This window comes from Corythoichthys intestinalis, chromosome 13, assembly GCF_030265065.1.
Source record: "Corythoichthys intestinalis isolate RoL2023-P3 chromosome 13, ASM3026506v1, whole genome shotgun sequence".
NCBI classification, from domain to species: Eukaryota; Metazoa; Chordata; class Actinopteri; order Syngnathiformes; family Syngnathidae; genus Corythoichthys; species Corythoichthys intestinalis.
This window is the reverse complement of record NC_080407.1, coordinates 3,412,120-3,428,613: the sequence shown is the minus strand read 5'-3', so window position 1 is coordinate 3,428,613 and position 16,494 is coordinate 3,412,120. Positions and strand designations below refer to the sequence as shown.

Genomic DNA, 16,494 nt, shown 5'->3' with positions numbered 1-16,494 from the left:
GAAGAAGTCTTGAATATTCATGACGCAGGCGGTTGAGGGGTGCTTTATCTCCAGCGCCAATAGTCTGGAGAAAGCCGCTGTGGGAATGTTTACTCGGCGTGTGAACAATGGAGGCTTTTAATGAGACTTTTTCCTACTGTAAGCCACACAGTCAGTTGAATTGACTTCACTGTAAGTGAATAACAATAAATACTGGCTTTGTTTTGAGGCAGATCAAATGAAGATCCCAAAATTGTCTGGCTATACGGATATGGATTTGAGGATGCCTCTCTTTGGTCCTTTTCAATTGAACGTTAAACAGAGCAAAATGCTTTGTTGCATGTTTGTTTGTCGGTCCTCCCCAGAACTGCAGAACGGCGCCTCATTGGAGCACTTGACGCTGCGGGATGAGCCCATGGACTACCGCATCCTGCATGTGGATGAGGACCAGGACCGCATGTACGTTGGCTGCAAAGACCACCTTGTCTCAGTGGACATCAACAACATCACGCAAGCCCCTCTTAAGGTCGCCTGCTTGCATTTTCTATTGAATTTCTTATCACGTTGTCGATTTAGCGCCATTGACGATTTTTTTTGTAATGGCGTTGTGTTGCAGGTGTTCTGGCCCGCCTCGACGAGTAAGATTGACGAGTGCCAAATGGCGGGAAAAGACCCCACGGTAATTAATAACGACACATTCGAACGCTGCGAACAAGAAAAATATCAAACTTGTCAGATTAGGCCTGAACGATATAGGAAAAAACTATTGTTGCGATTTTTTGGGGGTTTGCGATATAATATTGGGATATTAAAAATATATATATAGATTTTTAAATTTTTTTTTAAAGAAATTTTCACTAAATGACTTGAATAGCTGTTTGGAAAGACTTAACATGACTCACCATCACCACAGTGTACAGTGATCCCTCGTTTTTTGCGGTTAATGGGGACCAGAACCCGCTGCGATAAGTATAAAACTGCTACTTAGCGCGCACTCCCACTCCCCAATTTTTTATGTGTGTTTTTTGTGCTCAATGTATTTATTCAGATTTAGCATTGGAAATAGATACATATAAGACATGTTTTTTTCCCACTTTTCCCCCCAAAGTGATTTAAAAAATGTATATAAAAATGGTTTTTAAGCACTTCAAATGTCATAATTATTATCAGTTTTAACCCCTTAATGCCTAAATTTTTTTCCAATGATAAAAAAAATAATTGGGGTGTGTTTTTACTTTCAAATAGATGCTAAATTAAATTGAAAGTGTTCATTTGAATATAGCCCATAAAATAGTCGTACATTTAGGTATGATGCCGATTAGCGACAACAGGCAATAAAGGAAAACAAATGGCAAAAAAGGCACATACCCATCTCAGGTCTGAACACACTTTTATCGCAACATCTTTTTTCACTGCTTGTGAAATTCTGAAAAACAATTATTGTTCTTGTTTAAACACAGATGTACATCACATTTTTAGTCAGACTAGAAGACATATGATGTAAATCAATAAATAAATAAAAGATGATTTTTATCATAACAGGCAGGGCACTGGCAAATGTGCTGGCAACAATCACCCCTCTATTGTCAAACCATTTGACTGCTCTTATGCAGACATTGTCCACAAGAGCCTCTTGCTCTTCAAATGTCCCTCTTCGCTTCTTCTTCATCTTTGAGTCCGCACTGAAACAGCACCCACGCAGGCGATTGTGCTGCACGGTCCCAAGTGCAGGTATGCCCTTTTTTGCAAGAGCAACAAACAGATCTACAGATGAGAACCAGTTATCAAAGAACAGCAGGATGAATGACTTGTGCAAGCTTGAGCACAATGTTACCACTGGCTCCTATGTCTGGTTGGCCTGGTACCGGATCCATTTTCCCTGTGAATATGTCAAATGAGTGCACCAGACCTCTTGTGTCGCACAGTACAAAAATCTTGCATCCCTATTTGTATGGCTTTTTTTTAAATATATATTGCTTTAGGCTCGATCTGCCCTTGATGTAGCTCTTGCAAGTCTTGCAGGTGCAGCACTGGTGGTTGGAGGTGGATGAGGCGGATCATCATCATCTTCCTCACTGCTGCTAATGTCCACTGTAGAGTCATTGCTGCTGCTTTCATCACCTGGTGCAGAAAATAACAAATCACTTTAGGAAACACCAAACATTTTTATCTTTTCAGTGTGTTCACATAGTTACATCCATAGATGTAAAACAAGCTCAAACTTGACACAAACTCACCTTCACTTGCTTTATTAGGATTGTACTCCTCATCGCAGCCCTCACTCTCACTGAGAGCACTCTCAACAGGAGGTGGTTTGGCCCGGTGTGCTAGCTTTGCGTAAAAAGCTGCTGCATTCATTTGTATTTCTGCAGAAAAATAAGGTAAAGAAATTACTGTTATAATTTCAAAACAAAATGTGTTGAAAACCATCAACATACATACATTTGCTTCTGTTTGGTAGTTATCAGCTCATGCTGTGTTCATTTTTCATTATATAGAAATAAGAAAAATAAATCAATAGCAATGACATTGTTTATGCAACACGTTATGTTTATTATGTCTACAGATGACAATAAGTGTGGCAATGTCTGAATAAAACGTGTCTAAAAGTGGAACGACATGGAGGCACCCGTGTGCACCGTTGCATATAAAGGATGCGTTCATTTATTTGTTCTACAGAAAAATAGTAACCACAAATGCCCTTTTTTATGCAACACATTACTTTTGTAATGTTTACAGATGATAACGAGAGTGATAGTTTATAGATAAAACGCGTGCGAGTGTTGCAAACCTTCGACAAACAACGCATTTACGTTTGCGGGGTGGCGGGGGAGGGGGGAGGTGCTTTTCCGATGATGCCGGCTGTAGCGATATCGCTACAAACCAAAATCGTCATAGAGCTTCAAAAATACTCATCATAGAAACTCTATCTCATCGTGTTAGCAACACAAGTACACAATAAGACGGTACATATTTTTTTATTTTAGCTGACTTACCTTGAATTGAATGAATTAGTCAAGTTGGTGCGCAGGACTTCGACGTGGCTTTCATCTTGAATATCACGGTCCGGAAAAGGAAGCGGTGTTGTCTCTGGACGGACACGACTGAAACTAATGCTTGAAAAAGGTTCCTAGGCATGTGTTTGACATTAATGTACCGGCAGTGAACAAAGGCAGACGATATTTTGGCCGCTTTCAAAGCGGGAACGGTATGATGCCGAATCGCGACATTCGGCGTTAAGGGGTTAAACATAACTGTCCAACCAAATCATTTTTGAACAAGAATAAAGTACTGTGGTAGAAAAATGCTTGGCTTTATTAAATGCTTCTGTTTATCTTCCGTAGCTGTGACTCTTGGAGTGACATGTAGAAATTTCAAACTCCTCATGATCACTTCTGCCATTTATTTTATATGTCTCCAACGTCTCCACACACACATTCATTCCAGCGCGGCTTCCTTGCAGAAACTGTTTAGCAAGTTAAACGATGATTGACACATTCCTCCGCTTTGAAGTCCCCTTTTTTGGCAAGATCTAAGACAACAAGCATCGTTAACTTTAAAAAGCAAGTGCTGCAGTGACTGTGAGGAACAAAGGGCTGGGAGAGGGAGGGTGTGAGGCTGTGTGCAGAGCAGAAAGCACGGTGTGGATGTGAATAAAAAAAAAAAAAAAACTCGTACGTGCTTGCGGTGAGACTATCGCAGACGCGCACATCGCGATGGCGATGTTTAAACGATATATCGTTTAGGCTTATGTCAGATGTTCTTGAGGTTTCCCGCCGTCAGTTCTTTGACCCTCGGGATCTCCCGCGTGTCCGCAGCGTCGTCCTGGTGATGCGTGGGAGGCTCCCCGTGGAATCGAGTCTTCGTTCAGGTCGAGATTTATTTCCGCTCGGCCTTAAATGGCTCGAAAGCGAAACCGGGAAAGCTTTCCAGACAATTAAATGAAGCAACACGTGTCAGGGAGGCTTTATTTTCCTGTCTGTAGACTCCAGAGACACACTCCCGCAAATATTTGGCGCAGCGCGGAGTGACTCTGGATCGCGGCTTCCTCATAATCCTCTCGTTTTCTCGGCTTCTCGTTTTTCAGCCCTCACTTTTTCCATATCCGACTGGCGCCATCGTCAACTTGGCTGCTCGTACTTGAGTTTCTTCACCCCACACGCTCTTCCTAATTTGGAAAAAGCTTTGACGGCGATAGACGTCAATGGGATTTTGATGGGATTTCCGGCTGAATGTGTGCGTTTTTCTGCTTTTTTTGGGGGCAGCATGGATGCGGCAACTTTGTCCGAGTGGTGCAACCGTACAACAGAACCCACCTGTTCATGTGCGGCAGCGGCGCCTACAGCCCCGTGTGCGTCTACGTCAACAGGGGGCGTCGCCCAGAGGTGAGCAAAGACATCCCAACCTTGGCGACGGACCGTGTTACCGTGGCAACTAAACCAGGGGGATTTAGGGGCTTCGAGGGAAGATTTGATTCGTCATGCAGCTCTCTATTTAATAGACAAAAAGCAGCTTAGTGACTGATTTGCGTGATATTTATTAAAGGTGTGTATCGGCACTGCCCTCACGATTCGATTCAATTAGGATTCGGAGGGCCACGATTCGATTCGATTCAGAGGGTCACGATTCGATTCGGTTCGATTTGGCAATGCATCGCGATGCATTAAACCCTGGGATGCATTAAAATTCTAAAGCAAAGCATATTTTTCGTGAATCATGAGGCAACACAAGCGGTCAGACATTAAACAACTTTTTATTGGCTCTTGTGTCACTCATGGTTGAAGTCAAATAAAAATACTTTCAGATATATATATATTTTTTTTTTTTTTAAAAACAGATCACAACATTGAATTAGTGCTTTGAATGAGACCAGGGCTTTCAGTTTTTTTACACACAGTAGCAGCCTTTCACACAGTGCAACATCTGAACTCCTGTGCAAAATCAGTAATAACAGTCACTGTAGTTTAGTCACAACGACCCATCAATAAAAATATTCAAGTAAATAATAAAGAAAACGACAAAGAAAATATTGTAGTGCAGCAGCGTCTTTATCGCAATATCAATCCAGGGATCAGTTCAGTTGCAAACAAAACATCAACTAAATTGCAATGTAGAAGAACAAAAGTAAATTGTAGGCCTAGCCCACTATATATGTGCAATAGAGGTTAGATCGGGCCTAAAAAAATCCAGCCCGACCCGACACGGCCCGCTGGTTTTGAAGCCCGACCCAGCCCGAGCCCAATCAATTCACTAGATTTGCATGCCCAGCCCGAAAAACCCGATTTTTTTTTTTGTTGTTGTTGGAGTGACGCGGGGAAACAAACAATTTATTTTCATCGAGTTGGCAGAAAAAAAGTTTTCTTAAAATATTTTTATGATCATTATAAAAGCATTTACACAACGAAATAACGCTGGGAAAGTTTAATATGAACAAAAAAACCTTGGTTTTGCAGACACACAGAGGAGAAGATTCAAAAGGATCACATTTCTGTTGCCTTTGTGTGCATAAATAAAAGTGTCCTTCGTAACAAATTCTCAGTTGGCAGAAAAAAAACGCAAGTTTTCTTAATGTTTGAATAGTCTACATATTTTTATGATCATTATAAAAGCATTAACACAACAAAATAACGCTGGGAAAGTTTAATATTTAAAAAAAAAAAAAAAAAAAACATGCGGTTGTGCAGACACACAGAGGAGAAGATTCAAAAGGATCACATTTGTGTTGCCTTTGTGTGCATAAATAAAAGAGTCTTTCGTAACGAATTCTCAGTTGGCAGAAAAAACCGCAAGTTTTCTTAATGTTTAAATAATCTACATATTTTTATGATCATTATAAAAGCATTTACACAACGAAATAACACTGGGAAAGTTTAATTGAAAAAAAAAAAAAACATGTGGGCCACGGCGTTCATGTACAATGCAAATGCACAACACAGAGAGCCTGCTCTTGGTTTTATCCTTTTTTTTTTTTTTTTTAATAATTTATTAGTCCGGCACGGCGGCCCGCCCGACCCGAACGTGAATGCTTAACATTTTGGGCCCAATTTCGGGTCGGGTCGGGCCCAAAATGTTAATCGGGTTCAGACACAAGATCTAACCTCTAAGAGATGGGACATAACATAACAATGGCTGAAGCGGAGAAAGAGGGAGCGAGAAAGAATATTGATGCACCTAAGACATTGAAAGCAGACATCTGGAGACATTTTGGCTTTTACGAGGTTGGTGGGAAACTTGACCAGAGTTATGCGGTGTGTAAAAAAATGAAACATGAGAATAATAATACAAATGAGGAAACCAAACCCGTTGCATCACCGGAATTGCGCAGGGAAAATTTTTGAACGTACTTGTATATTTTTAAATGCGCTGAATTGATTCGGCTTGTTGCCCGCATCGAATCGAATCGTCCGTGCCCCGCATCGGGATGCATCGCCACATCGATTAATGTTGACACCACTAATATTGATTACTCCTTTTTTTGCAACAGGAACAAATACTTTATATTGACTCGCGGACAGAGTCAGGAAAAGGGAGGTGCTCATTCAACCCGCTGGTCAACACCGTGTCTGTAATGCTTAGTAGGTCAAAACACCCATGATGCTAATTGGTCAACATTAAATAATTTATTCTTATGCAGTCATGAATACAGCACAGCAGTTTTCACGTTTTAAGTCAACATTTGTGCGGTTTTCAGATCAAGAGCTCTTTTCCGGCATGTACATCGACTTCATGGGCACAGACGCGGCCATCTTCCGCAGCCTGACCAAGAGGAACGCCGTGCGCACCGACCAGCACAATTCCAAATGGCTTAGCGGTGAGCCTTGCGGGATGCCTCACGTTCAGACGGCATCCGTTTCTCAATTGTTTATTCTTTGAACCAGAACCCATCTTCGTGGACGCCCACCTCATCCCGGATGGGACTGACCCCAACGACGCCAAACTCTACTTCTTCTTCCGTGAGCGTCTGACCGACAACAGCGGCAACACCAGGAACATCCACAGCATGCTGGCGCGCGTCTGTCCAGTAAGTGACTCTTTTAGCAGCGGGAGTCGCTCAAAAAGTTTTGAAAAACTGTTTTTGCGGCACAGAGCGACATTGGAGGCCAGCGCAGTCTAGTCAACAAGTGGACCACCTTTCTCAAGGCCCGGATGGTCTGCTCCGTTCTAGAGGATGACGGCACCGAGACGCACTTCGATGAGCTCGGTCAAAAAAAATATTCCGGCAAAACATTTAACAGTTGCTTGACTAAAATTCTCATTTATTTTGTGCAGAAAGCATCTTTTTGCTGGAAAGCGAGCAACCCAAAGGCCTGTTGGTCTTCGGAGTCTTCACGTCCACAAGGTCACTAATAATGATTTGAAACGGCAAACGTCTGTCGTTGTCAATGGCGCTGAAACGAGTGTTATGTGATCTCCCCGCAGCTCTGTCTTCAAAGGCTCTGCGGTGTGCGTGTACAACATGGCCGACATCCTGACCGTCTTCAACGGACCCTTCGCACACCGAGACGGGCCCAACTTCCAATGGGCGGCCTTCCAAGGACGCATCCCGTACCCAAGACCTGGAACGGTGAGGTCAAGCCCTCTTATTGCTAAGCTAAAGTGCATGTGACACGAAAAAGCATGTTTATTCCATAATACACGCGGTATTTTATGCTCCTGAATGATATGGACCGCTTGGATGTGTGTGGAAGCGATCGCTATATTTATTTAGTTTTTTTAATCCCGCGACATGAAAATGAGTGACTTCCGGCTTCAGTCTTGCATTGAGGAGGAGGGCGCTGTGACGTGTACGGATGAAGGCGTCCTCTTCACTATACAGCCGTACTGTTGTGCATGAGGACTAAGGATTCAGCTGATTTTGCGGATTAATACGTTTATTTTTCGAATCGCGCCAGCCAAACGGCTGCAGAAAAATCTTGCTGTATAAGAGAGAGGCATGTGCGCCTTTTTGGAGTTTCAAAAGGTTCCCATTCACCGTGGATATTGGCCAAAACAAGCCAGACTACTGTGGGACCATTGGACTTACGAGGAAGTGAGTAAACATCTTGTGTTGTATTATGTCAAATACGAATACAGCGATTACAAAGTAAACACTAAAAACTTTCTTTAAATAAAGTACTACTTATGTTTGATCATTGATAGGCATGTAAAAAGCTCTCATGCACATTAGCTGTGCGTTAGCTGCACAACAACTGCAGCCGCCCACCTCCGGGGAACGAGCTGTAAATTGCTCTCCGCCGGGAGGTTTGCCGATCCGCGAAGACAATCGACAACCCAGTCGTCATGTCAAATAATCCGGGCTAGTTATGTGTGATTTTCCGCTTCAAAGACTTTGAAACATCACTCGATTCGGGTTAGCATGTTGGCTAGCGGTCAGGCCTCTTGTTTTTTTTTACATTCTCTGAAGCCGGGGCACGGAAATGACAAAAGCCTGACTAACTACGGTGGCATAAAATATCGTTCGGGAGGTGCGACAGTAAAGGTGAAGTCGACAGTTTTGACCATTATGGAGTAATTTAGCCATGTCGTACTGAATACATGCATTTTTATTATTTCAGATTCCATTTAGCACAAGACTGTTATTGTCATGACCCGACCATTTATTTAGCTATTAGGGAAAAATGCTTGGATAAAAAGAATATCCTGTAAAAATATTGGAGTAGAGAGACTAAAACAATGACATTTTGTGGCTCTCATTGTTGCGTTTTCCTCCTTCTGAATCACAGGTGTCAAACCGATTCCAGAAAGGGCCTAGTGGGTGCTGGATTTTGTTCCAACCGATGACGCGCAGAGAGTTTAACCAATGAACTTCCTGCTGAAACAAGCAGCACCTGACAAAGTTTAACTGATTACACATGTAAAAGATCTAATTGGTGAAAAGGTGTCCTCTTCATTAGTTGGAAAACAAACCTGCACCCACTAGGCCCTTTCTGGGATCGGTTTGACACCTGTGTTCTGAATAATTCCCCCTCAATGGGCTGCATACTAAATCAGATGAAATCGTGACTCCGCTGACGTCATCGACCTGTTGGGGACACTAGAGCCCTATAGTGGTAGGTGTGGCTAACCGGCAGATTAAAAGACTAATTTCTCGTCATCTGCGCTTTGCTAAATTGTTGTATATAGTCGAATTGTCTCAAAATATGATTCTAATTCACATAATAATGCTATTTAAGACTTTTTTTCTCCTGTCGTGTGCTCTTTAATGGGATCAGGTGCAAAAATGAGAAGAAAGCCGATATTTATTCTGCTGTTGTTCTCCAGTGTCCCGGTGGAGCCTTCACGCCAGACATCCACACTACCAAAGAATTCCCGGACGACGTCGTCAACTTCGTGCGGAACCACCCGGTCATGTTCAACCCCATCTATCCGCTCGCCCGGAGACCCCTGGTGGTCCGCACCGGCGTAGATTACAAGTACACGGCGGTGGCGGTGGACCGGGTGGCTGCCGCCGACGGGAACTATCAAGTCCTCTTCCTCGGAACCGGTAACAATCATCAACTTTGACTAATTTGAATTGGACTATTCCTATAATAAAGTTGCAGTTTGTCTTAAAAAATATATCAGACACAGCACATGTTGTTGTTGTTGTGTATAGAGATGTCCCGATCCGATATTTGGATCGGATCGGACGCCGATATGGGGTAAAAAAAAATGCGCGTCGGTATCAGATCGGCCGACACTGAAAAATTCCGATCCAGATCAAGTTAAATGTCCGGTCCGGGTTTTCCAGCGCACCGATTTACATAATCCATTCCTGTTTTTGCTTCGGTTTCCCTAAAATCCGGTCCGCATTTTACGGCACACCTTCAACACACTACATTACAGTCTCCCAATTTACCGAGAGACTTTATCGGTAAATATGTCAGCTGTGTGGGATCATTTCACCTTAAAGGACGGCAAAGACGAAGAGGCAGAGTGCAACATATGCCACAATAAAGTCAAGCGTGGGGGAAAAGCTGTAACAAGTTTTAATACAACCAACCTAATCAAGCATTTAGCGAAATACCACCACAAACAATATAAGGAGTATGTTAAGAAAACCCAAGGCAAAAAGAAAGGTCCTACGCACCTAACACTGGCAGAAACTTTTGCTATGCGTGACAAACTGGCACTCGACAGTCCCAAAGCCAAGGGAATAACGAGTCATTGCCGAAGAATTCATTCTGGATGATGAGCCATTATCTCTCGTGAGCCACGGTACAACATGCCCAGCCGTCATTACATCCTTGAGCGATTCGGCCGTGGAAGATTCGAGAACGATTCACATATATCCAAATTCCGATTATTGAAATATGTCGAGTAAAGCGGAACTAATACACAGCGCGGTCTTCGGGAGGCAATGAGAAACGGACCGCATTGCGTCCCGAGAGTAAACATCATGCTTGTCATAGACCCGGGTAATGCTCAACTCGCGGCTTTAGCTCAACTCATGCCGCTGGATAAAAAAACACAAGAATACCTGACTGCTGCTGACAGCCGCTACAAACTACATCAATATCGTTTTACTGTAGATAATAGATATCATATGTATATAGAACTAGATGCAATAGACAGACTCGACGGCGTTAACAACATTGAAGTATGGAAAACTAGATGCGTTAGTAAACGGCCGCCATCTTAAAGCAGGAGACTTCCCTAGTAGGCTGTTTTGAACCTTCCAAGCGAACCTAATTAACTTTTAATCTAAAATACTCCTAAATCGGCAAAATCTTGACTTGAATCTATCTTCAAAACAGTTTTAAAACTTTCACATGTCGAAAGTAGACAGAAGGGAAATAATGGAATAACGGGAGCAATTTTAACAACTTTAACAGTTGATTCACAAAATTAAATGAATTGAATGTAGTTTAAAGCTGCTGATACAGAATGGGGACTTAGTATTTTATTTACTGTATTAAAATGTTAATTTGATACTGAAATAGTCGTTTATTTAAACCTGAGAGGCTTTTTATACAATTTTTGTAACTAATGCATAAACATTAAAAGCATCTAATAGCTTGGGGGATTTGAGGGATTTTCCACTGAGGTTGTTGGTGTGTTTTGCTTTTTTTTAAGACAGTTTACAATACTATTTGCACGTTTTACTGACTGACTATGCCATTTCTGTTTGTTATTTATAATGTTTTGTGTTTGTCACTGAATAAACAGGTCAGTTTCTTGTTAGCAACCGTTGTGTGTTATTCAAACTCACCTAATTCAGCTAGCTAGTTGTTATCAAGAGCAGTAAAACCCTTTTCAACATGAGTCTGACAACTAAGTAAGGAGGCTAAATAACTTTAAACTTTAATACATGCTCAGATAGGCCGGTATCGGTATCGGCCGGTATCGGATTGGAAGTGCAAAACAATATCGGTATCGGATCGGAAGTGCAAAAACTTCGATCGAGACATCCCTAGTTGTGTACACTATGATTTTTGTATATATTCCTCTGTTATTCGTGGACTTATCGTCTTAACTTAGTAGCTATGTAGCAAGGGCCATTATATATCAATCTTCGGAGCCCGATTGTTTTTTTTGTTTTTTTTTTATTAGGGCTAATTAATTTCAAATTTACTGTTGCTGTTATGTTATTGTTGCTTATAGGAGTTAGCAATGTTAAAGAATTGGTTCACCCATGGGCGGCCATTGATCGCACTAAACGTCCATTTCCATAACATTAGCACTTTTTTTCCTGTTCGTGGTGTTGTTCTTCCTGTAGTCGTATCGAAAAGCAGATTTAAATTAAAGTGAAGCATGAGGAGCAGTGCCGTAGCCGCGCTCTCTCCAGGCGTCCCGACGTTTGATCCGCCTGCCGTTTTGTTTATCAAAGCGGATTCTTGCCTAGCGGCCAGCTCCGACGCGCTCTCTTATCCGAGAACTCGGTAACCGAGTTCTTCTTTGCTTAGACAAGGGAACCGTCCAGAAGGTGATTGCGCTTCCCACAAACCGCTCCCTGCATCAAGATCTCATCCTGGAGGAACTGGAAGTCTTTAAGGTCAGCTGCCGTCTTTTGCATCCCGAAAATCAAAGACAGGCCGAGTTTGGCTTTCCGATCGGAACTTTTTTTTTTCTTTCTTGAACTTTTGCGGGTGGCCTGCAGCTGCTTGTCCTACTTTAAAACCACACAGCGTGTGTTTCCACTTCCTCAGTTTCTAATAGAAATGTTCAAATGATGCTTCTTTTTCCTTAGAACCAAGCGCCGATCACCAACTTGAGAATCTCCCCTAAAAAAGTAAGGCTCTTATTTTTTTTTCGGTCACACGAGAAAGTCTTACTGACGTTCCTCGTGTCCGTAGCAACAACTGTACGCGAGTTCGGATCTGGGCGTGTCGCAGGTGTCCCTTCACCGCTGTCACGCGTACGGCTCGGCTTGTGCCGACTGCTGCCTGGCCCGAGACCCGTACTGCGCCTGGGACGGACTCAGCTGCTCGCGGTTTTACCCCAGCGGAAAAAGGTGGCGCATTCGTAATCGTAACCCATCGTACGTCAATGGCGGTGAATAAGTCAAAAGCTTGAAGTTTGTTTGGCTTGCAGGAGGAGCAGAAGGCAAGATGTCATGTATGGAAATCCGTTGACTCAGTGTCGAGGATTCAACCTGAAAGGTAACTTTGTTTTCGGTATCCCAAGATACAAGAAGTGTGAATAACATTAGAGCTGTCCTGACTAGTCGACGTTGTCGACGTCATCGATGACGTAAATGCCTCGACGGGCAAAACATACCGTTGACGGGTAATGACAGTTTTTTTTTTTAAATTACATGCGGATAAAGTTTAGAATGGCGGGCGCTCGCGATACAAGCAGTTGTTACTGGCACCCCCAAGGGGGCCGCTGTTAACTCAGTGTGACCGGCGTTGTCAGATTGAGCAAAGAGGAAGAAAGTGGGCGAGCGAGCGAGAGAGAGGGAGCGAGATAGGTGAGTTGGAAAAGTGCGCGGGTAGCGCCAAGTTGAGTGGCTGCGTCTCCCACGTTTTTGTTTTGGTCAATAAAAGTATCCATAAAGAGCCATCCGACGCCTCTCGGTGTTTTTATGCACGCCGCCGCCTTCCTGAGGAGGAAATCGGACGAACCGACAACAACGAGCCAAGTGAATCGCCGGTTCACTCCTCACTATGGCGAGGAGTTTAAAACACCGCCAATTACCAAAAAGGGCAGAATTGGTAACACGTGAAAGCGGCATAAAGCCAAAAAATCGGACCAGAATAGCCAGAGCCTGGAATTATTTCAAGGAAAATATGGAGGGTGCCACTTTGTGTACTCTTTCCAAAGCTGAGCTCGCATACCACGGTAGCACGTTGGCTATGAACGAACACTTGAAGCGCCGTCACCCAGTGTAATTTTGGAAGACAACAAGAAACAACAAGCTCGCGGATTGTAAGTCCATACAACTTTCTAACGACTTTTTTTAATGGAAGTTGCCTTTATGTGCGTCGTATCAACGTGCATTTTTATTTAATAAAATAATTAATATATATATAATTATATAATGTTTTTTTCAAATTATTGTTAAATTTATTAGGATCATGGAAGCTCCCACTTGGGGAAAATATATACATATATCCTGTATATACATAATAAAAATATATATGGAAACAGCACTGGCCTGCTTATTGTAATCCATGACTGCACTAATGTTACTTAAGTATTACATATAGTAGTATCCTATAAAATAAATACTATATATTTAATTTTTGTTATTGTGGGTTGCATTGCAATTCATTTTAACATTTAGAACAATATAGACAATGACATACCACAAAAAGAGTGAGAATTGTTTTGACTCCTGTTAAAGAGGTGAAGTCACAGTGTTTCTGTTAACATTTTTTGCACTAGTTAATGCCAGCTGCATTTGACCTCATTGTTTGTGATTTATTATTGGTATTTATTTATACGTTAATAAAGAAATGAAAATGTTTTTTGTGAATTAACAAGCTTGAACAAAAATTTCATTATTAAAGTAGTAAAAAATATATATTTATTAGGGCTGTCAAAATTATCGCGTTAACGGGCGTTAATTTTTTAAAATTATTCACGTTAAAATATTTCACGTAATTAACGTATGCAATGAATGACCCGCTGGCATATTGCCTCAAACATTACAATGAGGCCGTTTATGGACATTAAGAGTGAAGAGAATGCCACCGGCCGCTTGGGGGCAGCGCCGTTCCATACTCATGTTATGTCTTCTAAACGTGGGAGAATTAGTAGTTGTGAGACGTTTATGCTGTATTCACAATGCAATGCAAATTGCTATTTGTGCTCCACACATATTTCGGTAAGTTTTCTTTCTTTTAGTGGCAATTATGTGTCTCTTGTTTTATTTTGGGTAAGATATGTACAGATACAGTGGGGAGAACAAGTATTTGATGTATCAAATACTTGTTCTCCCCACTGTATATGTTATACAGTAAAGGCGAGTGGACACAGGCGTTCTTTTGACCGCGCCGTTTATTGGCATAAGCTTCTCCTTCACAACAAACATAAGTATTGTTTAGTGAAAGCACAACAAAAATAATATTCCTATCTCGCCAAAAAAAAAAGTAATGTTCACAAAAAGAAAAGCACTTCAATCTATAGTAATGAGGCCCTACTCTGACACACAGTTAAACAACAATGCAAAATGAACTGGCATTCCATATCAAAATAGCTATGCAAAATACACGTAAAACTTTTCACTCTATTTTTATTATTGTTATTTTTATTCTTCTTATTATATTAACTCTACTTTTGATTGAATTTTTTACAAATTTTATTAAAACGAAAACATGAAGAGGGGTTTTAATATAAAATTACTATAACTTATAACTATAACATTTATCGTTTAAGAACTACACGTCTTTCTATCCGTGGATCACTTTAACAGAAAGAATGTTAATAATGCCATTTGTGGATTTATTGTTACAATAAACAAATACAGTACTGATGTACAGTATGTTGTATGTATATATCCGTCATGTGTCTTATTTTTCCATTCCAACAATAATTTACATAAAAATATGGCATATTTTAGAGGTGGTTTGAATTGCGATTAATTGCGATTAATTACGATTAAATAAATTTTAAGCTGTAATTAACTCGATTTAAAAAATGTTTATCGTTTGACAGCCCTAATATATATATATATATATATATATATATATATATTAGATCAATCGACTAATCGTAAAAATAGTCTGCTGACTAATTAGGCTCGAGCGTTTACGTCACAGCAGCACGGGATCGTGCGAGATTTGCGACAACGCGGCCATTTCGGAAGCACGTCTGCATCACGGGACATTTAAACTTAACGGCAAATACAATTCAACTACGAGTGCCAAAGATGGAAAAATGTAGGGAAAACTTGCCAGTTCGATACAGAGACAAACTTGTTACCACGGCGAAGGACAGATATGTGAGCAATTTTAAGGATGTGAACAATGTTGACCCTCACGAGCAAGCCGAACACAAATGGAATAAAGATGTCGACAAGCTTCCACCACTACGCGAAATGGACATCATGCTGTATTTAGTGTTTGGTGTATGTTACTACACTCATCAGCAATTCCGAAACTACAAATCGCTACAAAGCTACGAACAGTTTTGCTGCGGATGGGTGCAGGATCTGCACATTATGACCATAGCAAACGGCAACACCGTCTTTCTAGCAATGGTAGGCAATGCGTGTTTACATTAGTCTGTGACCACGGATGTACAAATTTTTTGTTGCAGAAAATGTAGCCTGTGTACAAATTCTTTGCCACTCTCTCACGTCAAAATATTACAGCTTTTTCATTTAGCAACGACAGGAATTATGTCTTATGAAGACAATGCACATGTCTGCATGCTCGTTGTTTAGCTGTAGCTATAGCTAACAACAGGCCGACTTAGGGCATAAAGTTACTGAAATTTGCGTAAACAAACGAAATTAACTTACCGGAGTGGAAGTGCATAGAGCAAACTGTGTGTAACTGGAGAATCAAACGTTATGCCCTTTCTTCTAATCGAGGCCACCCATGCCATTCTTCGACGTTTGGTAAGTTCAGATATGACCTTTCCCTTTTCTCCATGTAGGGATCCGGAAGAAACTCAATGGTGTTCCGTCGAGCTGTACATTCTCCTTTCTATTCGATCGGTTGTTGCAATTCTTTACCGCACAATAATTTCCAACCATTTTTAAAGAGCGACCTGTGTTGAAATGCCTCACTGTTTATGTTTCTCGCTTCCAAAATGGCGATAGCGGCGGAAACCTCGCGAGTGCCACGTCATACGCTCGAGCCTAATCGGGAGGAAATTAGTCGTTTGGGACAGGCCTAAATAATAGTGTGAAATCTTATGGATTAAAAGTCCCGACATGTGATTTTGAGCTTTTAAATGTACATTAGCCTACAGAAATGCAGTGGAGATGACACAATATGGCGTGCGCAACAACACTACATTCCTGGAGTGCTTGCCCAAGCCGCCTCAGGCTTCCATCAGGTGGCTCATCCACAGAGACGGCGACCGGAGGAAGGAGGTCAGACCTGTACCTGTTTACACATTGTGTCGCCATTGAGTGAGTTA

The 16,494-nt window shown here is 41.7% G+C and overlaps 1 protein-coding gene across 1 annotated transcript in view; it reads left to right on the top strand.

Annotated features, from left to right (window-relative positions):
• sema3c (sema domain, immunoglobulin domain (Ig), short basic domain, secreted, (semaphorin) 3C) overlaps positions 1-16,494 on the top strand; it is a 31,813-nt gene that overhangs the window by 8,247 nt on the left and 7,072 nt on the right. The window contains exons 3-17 of the mRNA XM_057855030.1: positions 345-505; positions 596-658; positions 4,245-4,364; positions 6,464-6,554; positions 6,671-6,790; positions 6,858-7,000; positions 7,066-7,180; positions 7,249-7,318; positions 7,399-7,543; positions 9,241-9,463; positions 11,865-11,953; positions 12,149-12,190; positions 12,255-12,412; positions 12,493-12,560; positions 16,317-16,447. Coding sequence (XP_057711013.1) covers positions 345-505; positions 596-658; positions 4,245-4,364; positions 6,464-6,554; positions 6,671-6,790; positions 6,858-7,000; positions 7,066-7,180; positions 7,249-7,318; positions 7,399-7,543; positions 9,241-9,463; positions 11,865-11,953; positions 12,149-12,190; positions 12,255-12,412; positions 12,493-12,560; positions 16,317-16,447 — 1,739 coding nt within the window. The remainder of the gene's footprint in view (positions 1-344; positions 506-595; positions 659-4,244; positions 4,365-6,463; positions 6,555-6,670; positions 6,791-6,857; positions 7,001-7,065; positions 7,181-7,248; positions 7,319-7,398; positions 7,544-9,240; positions 9,464-11,864; positions 11,954-12,148; positions 12,191-12,254; positions 12,413-12,492; positions 12,561-16,316; positions 16,448-16,494) is intronic.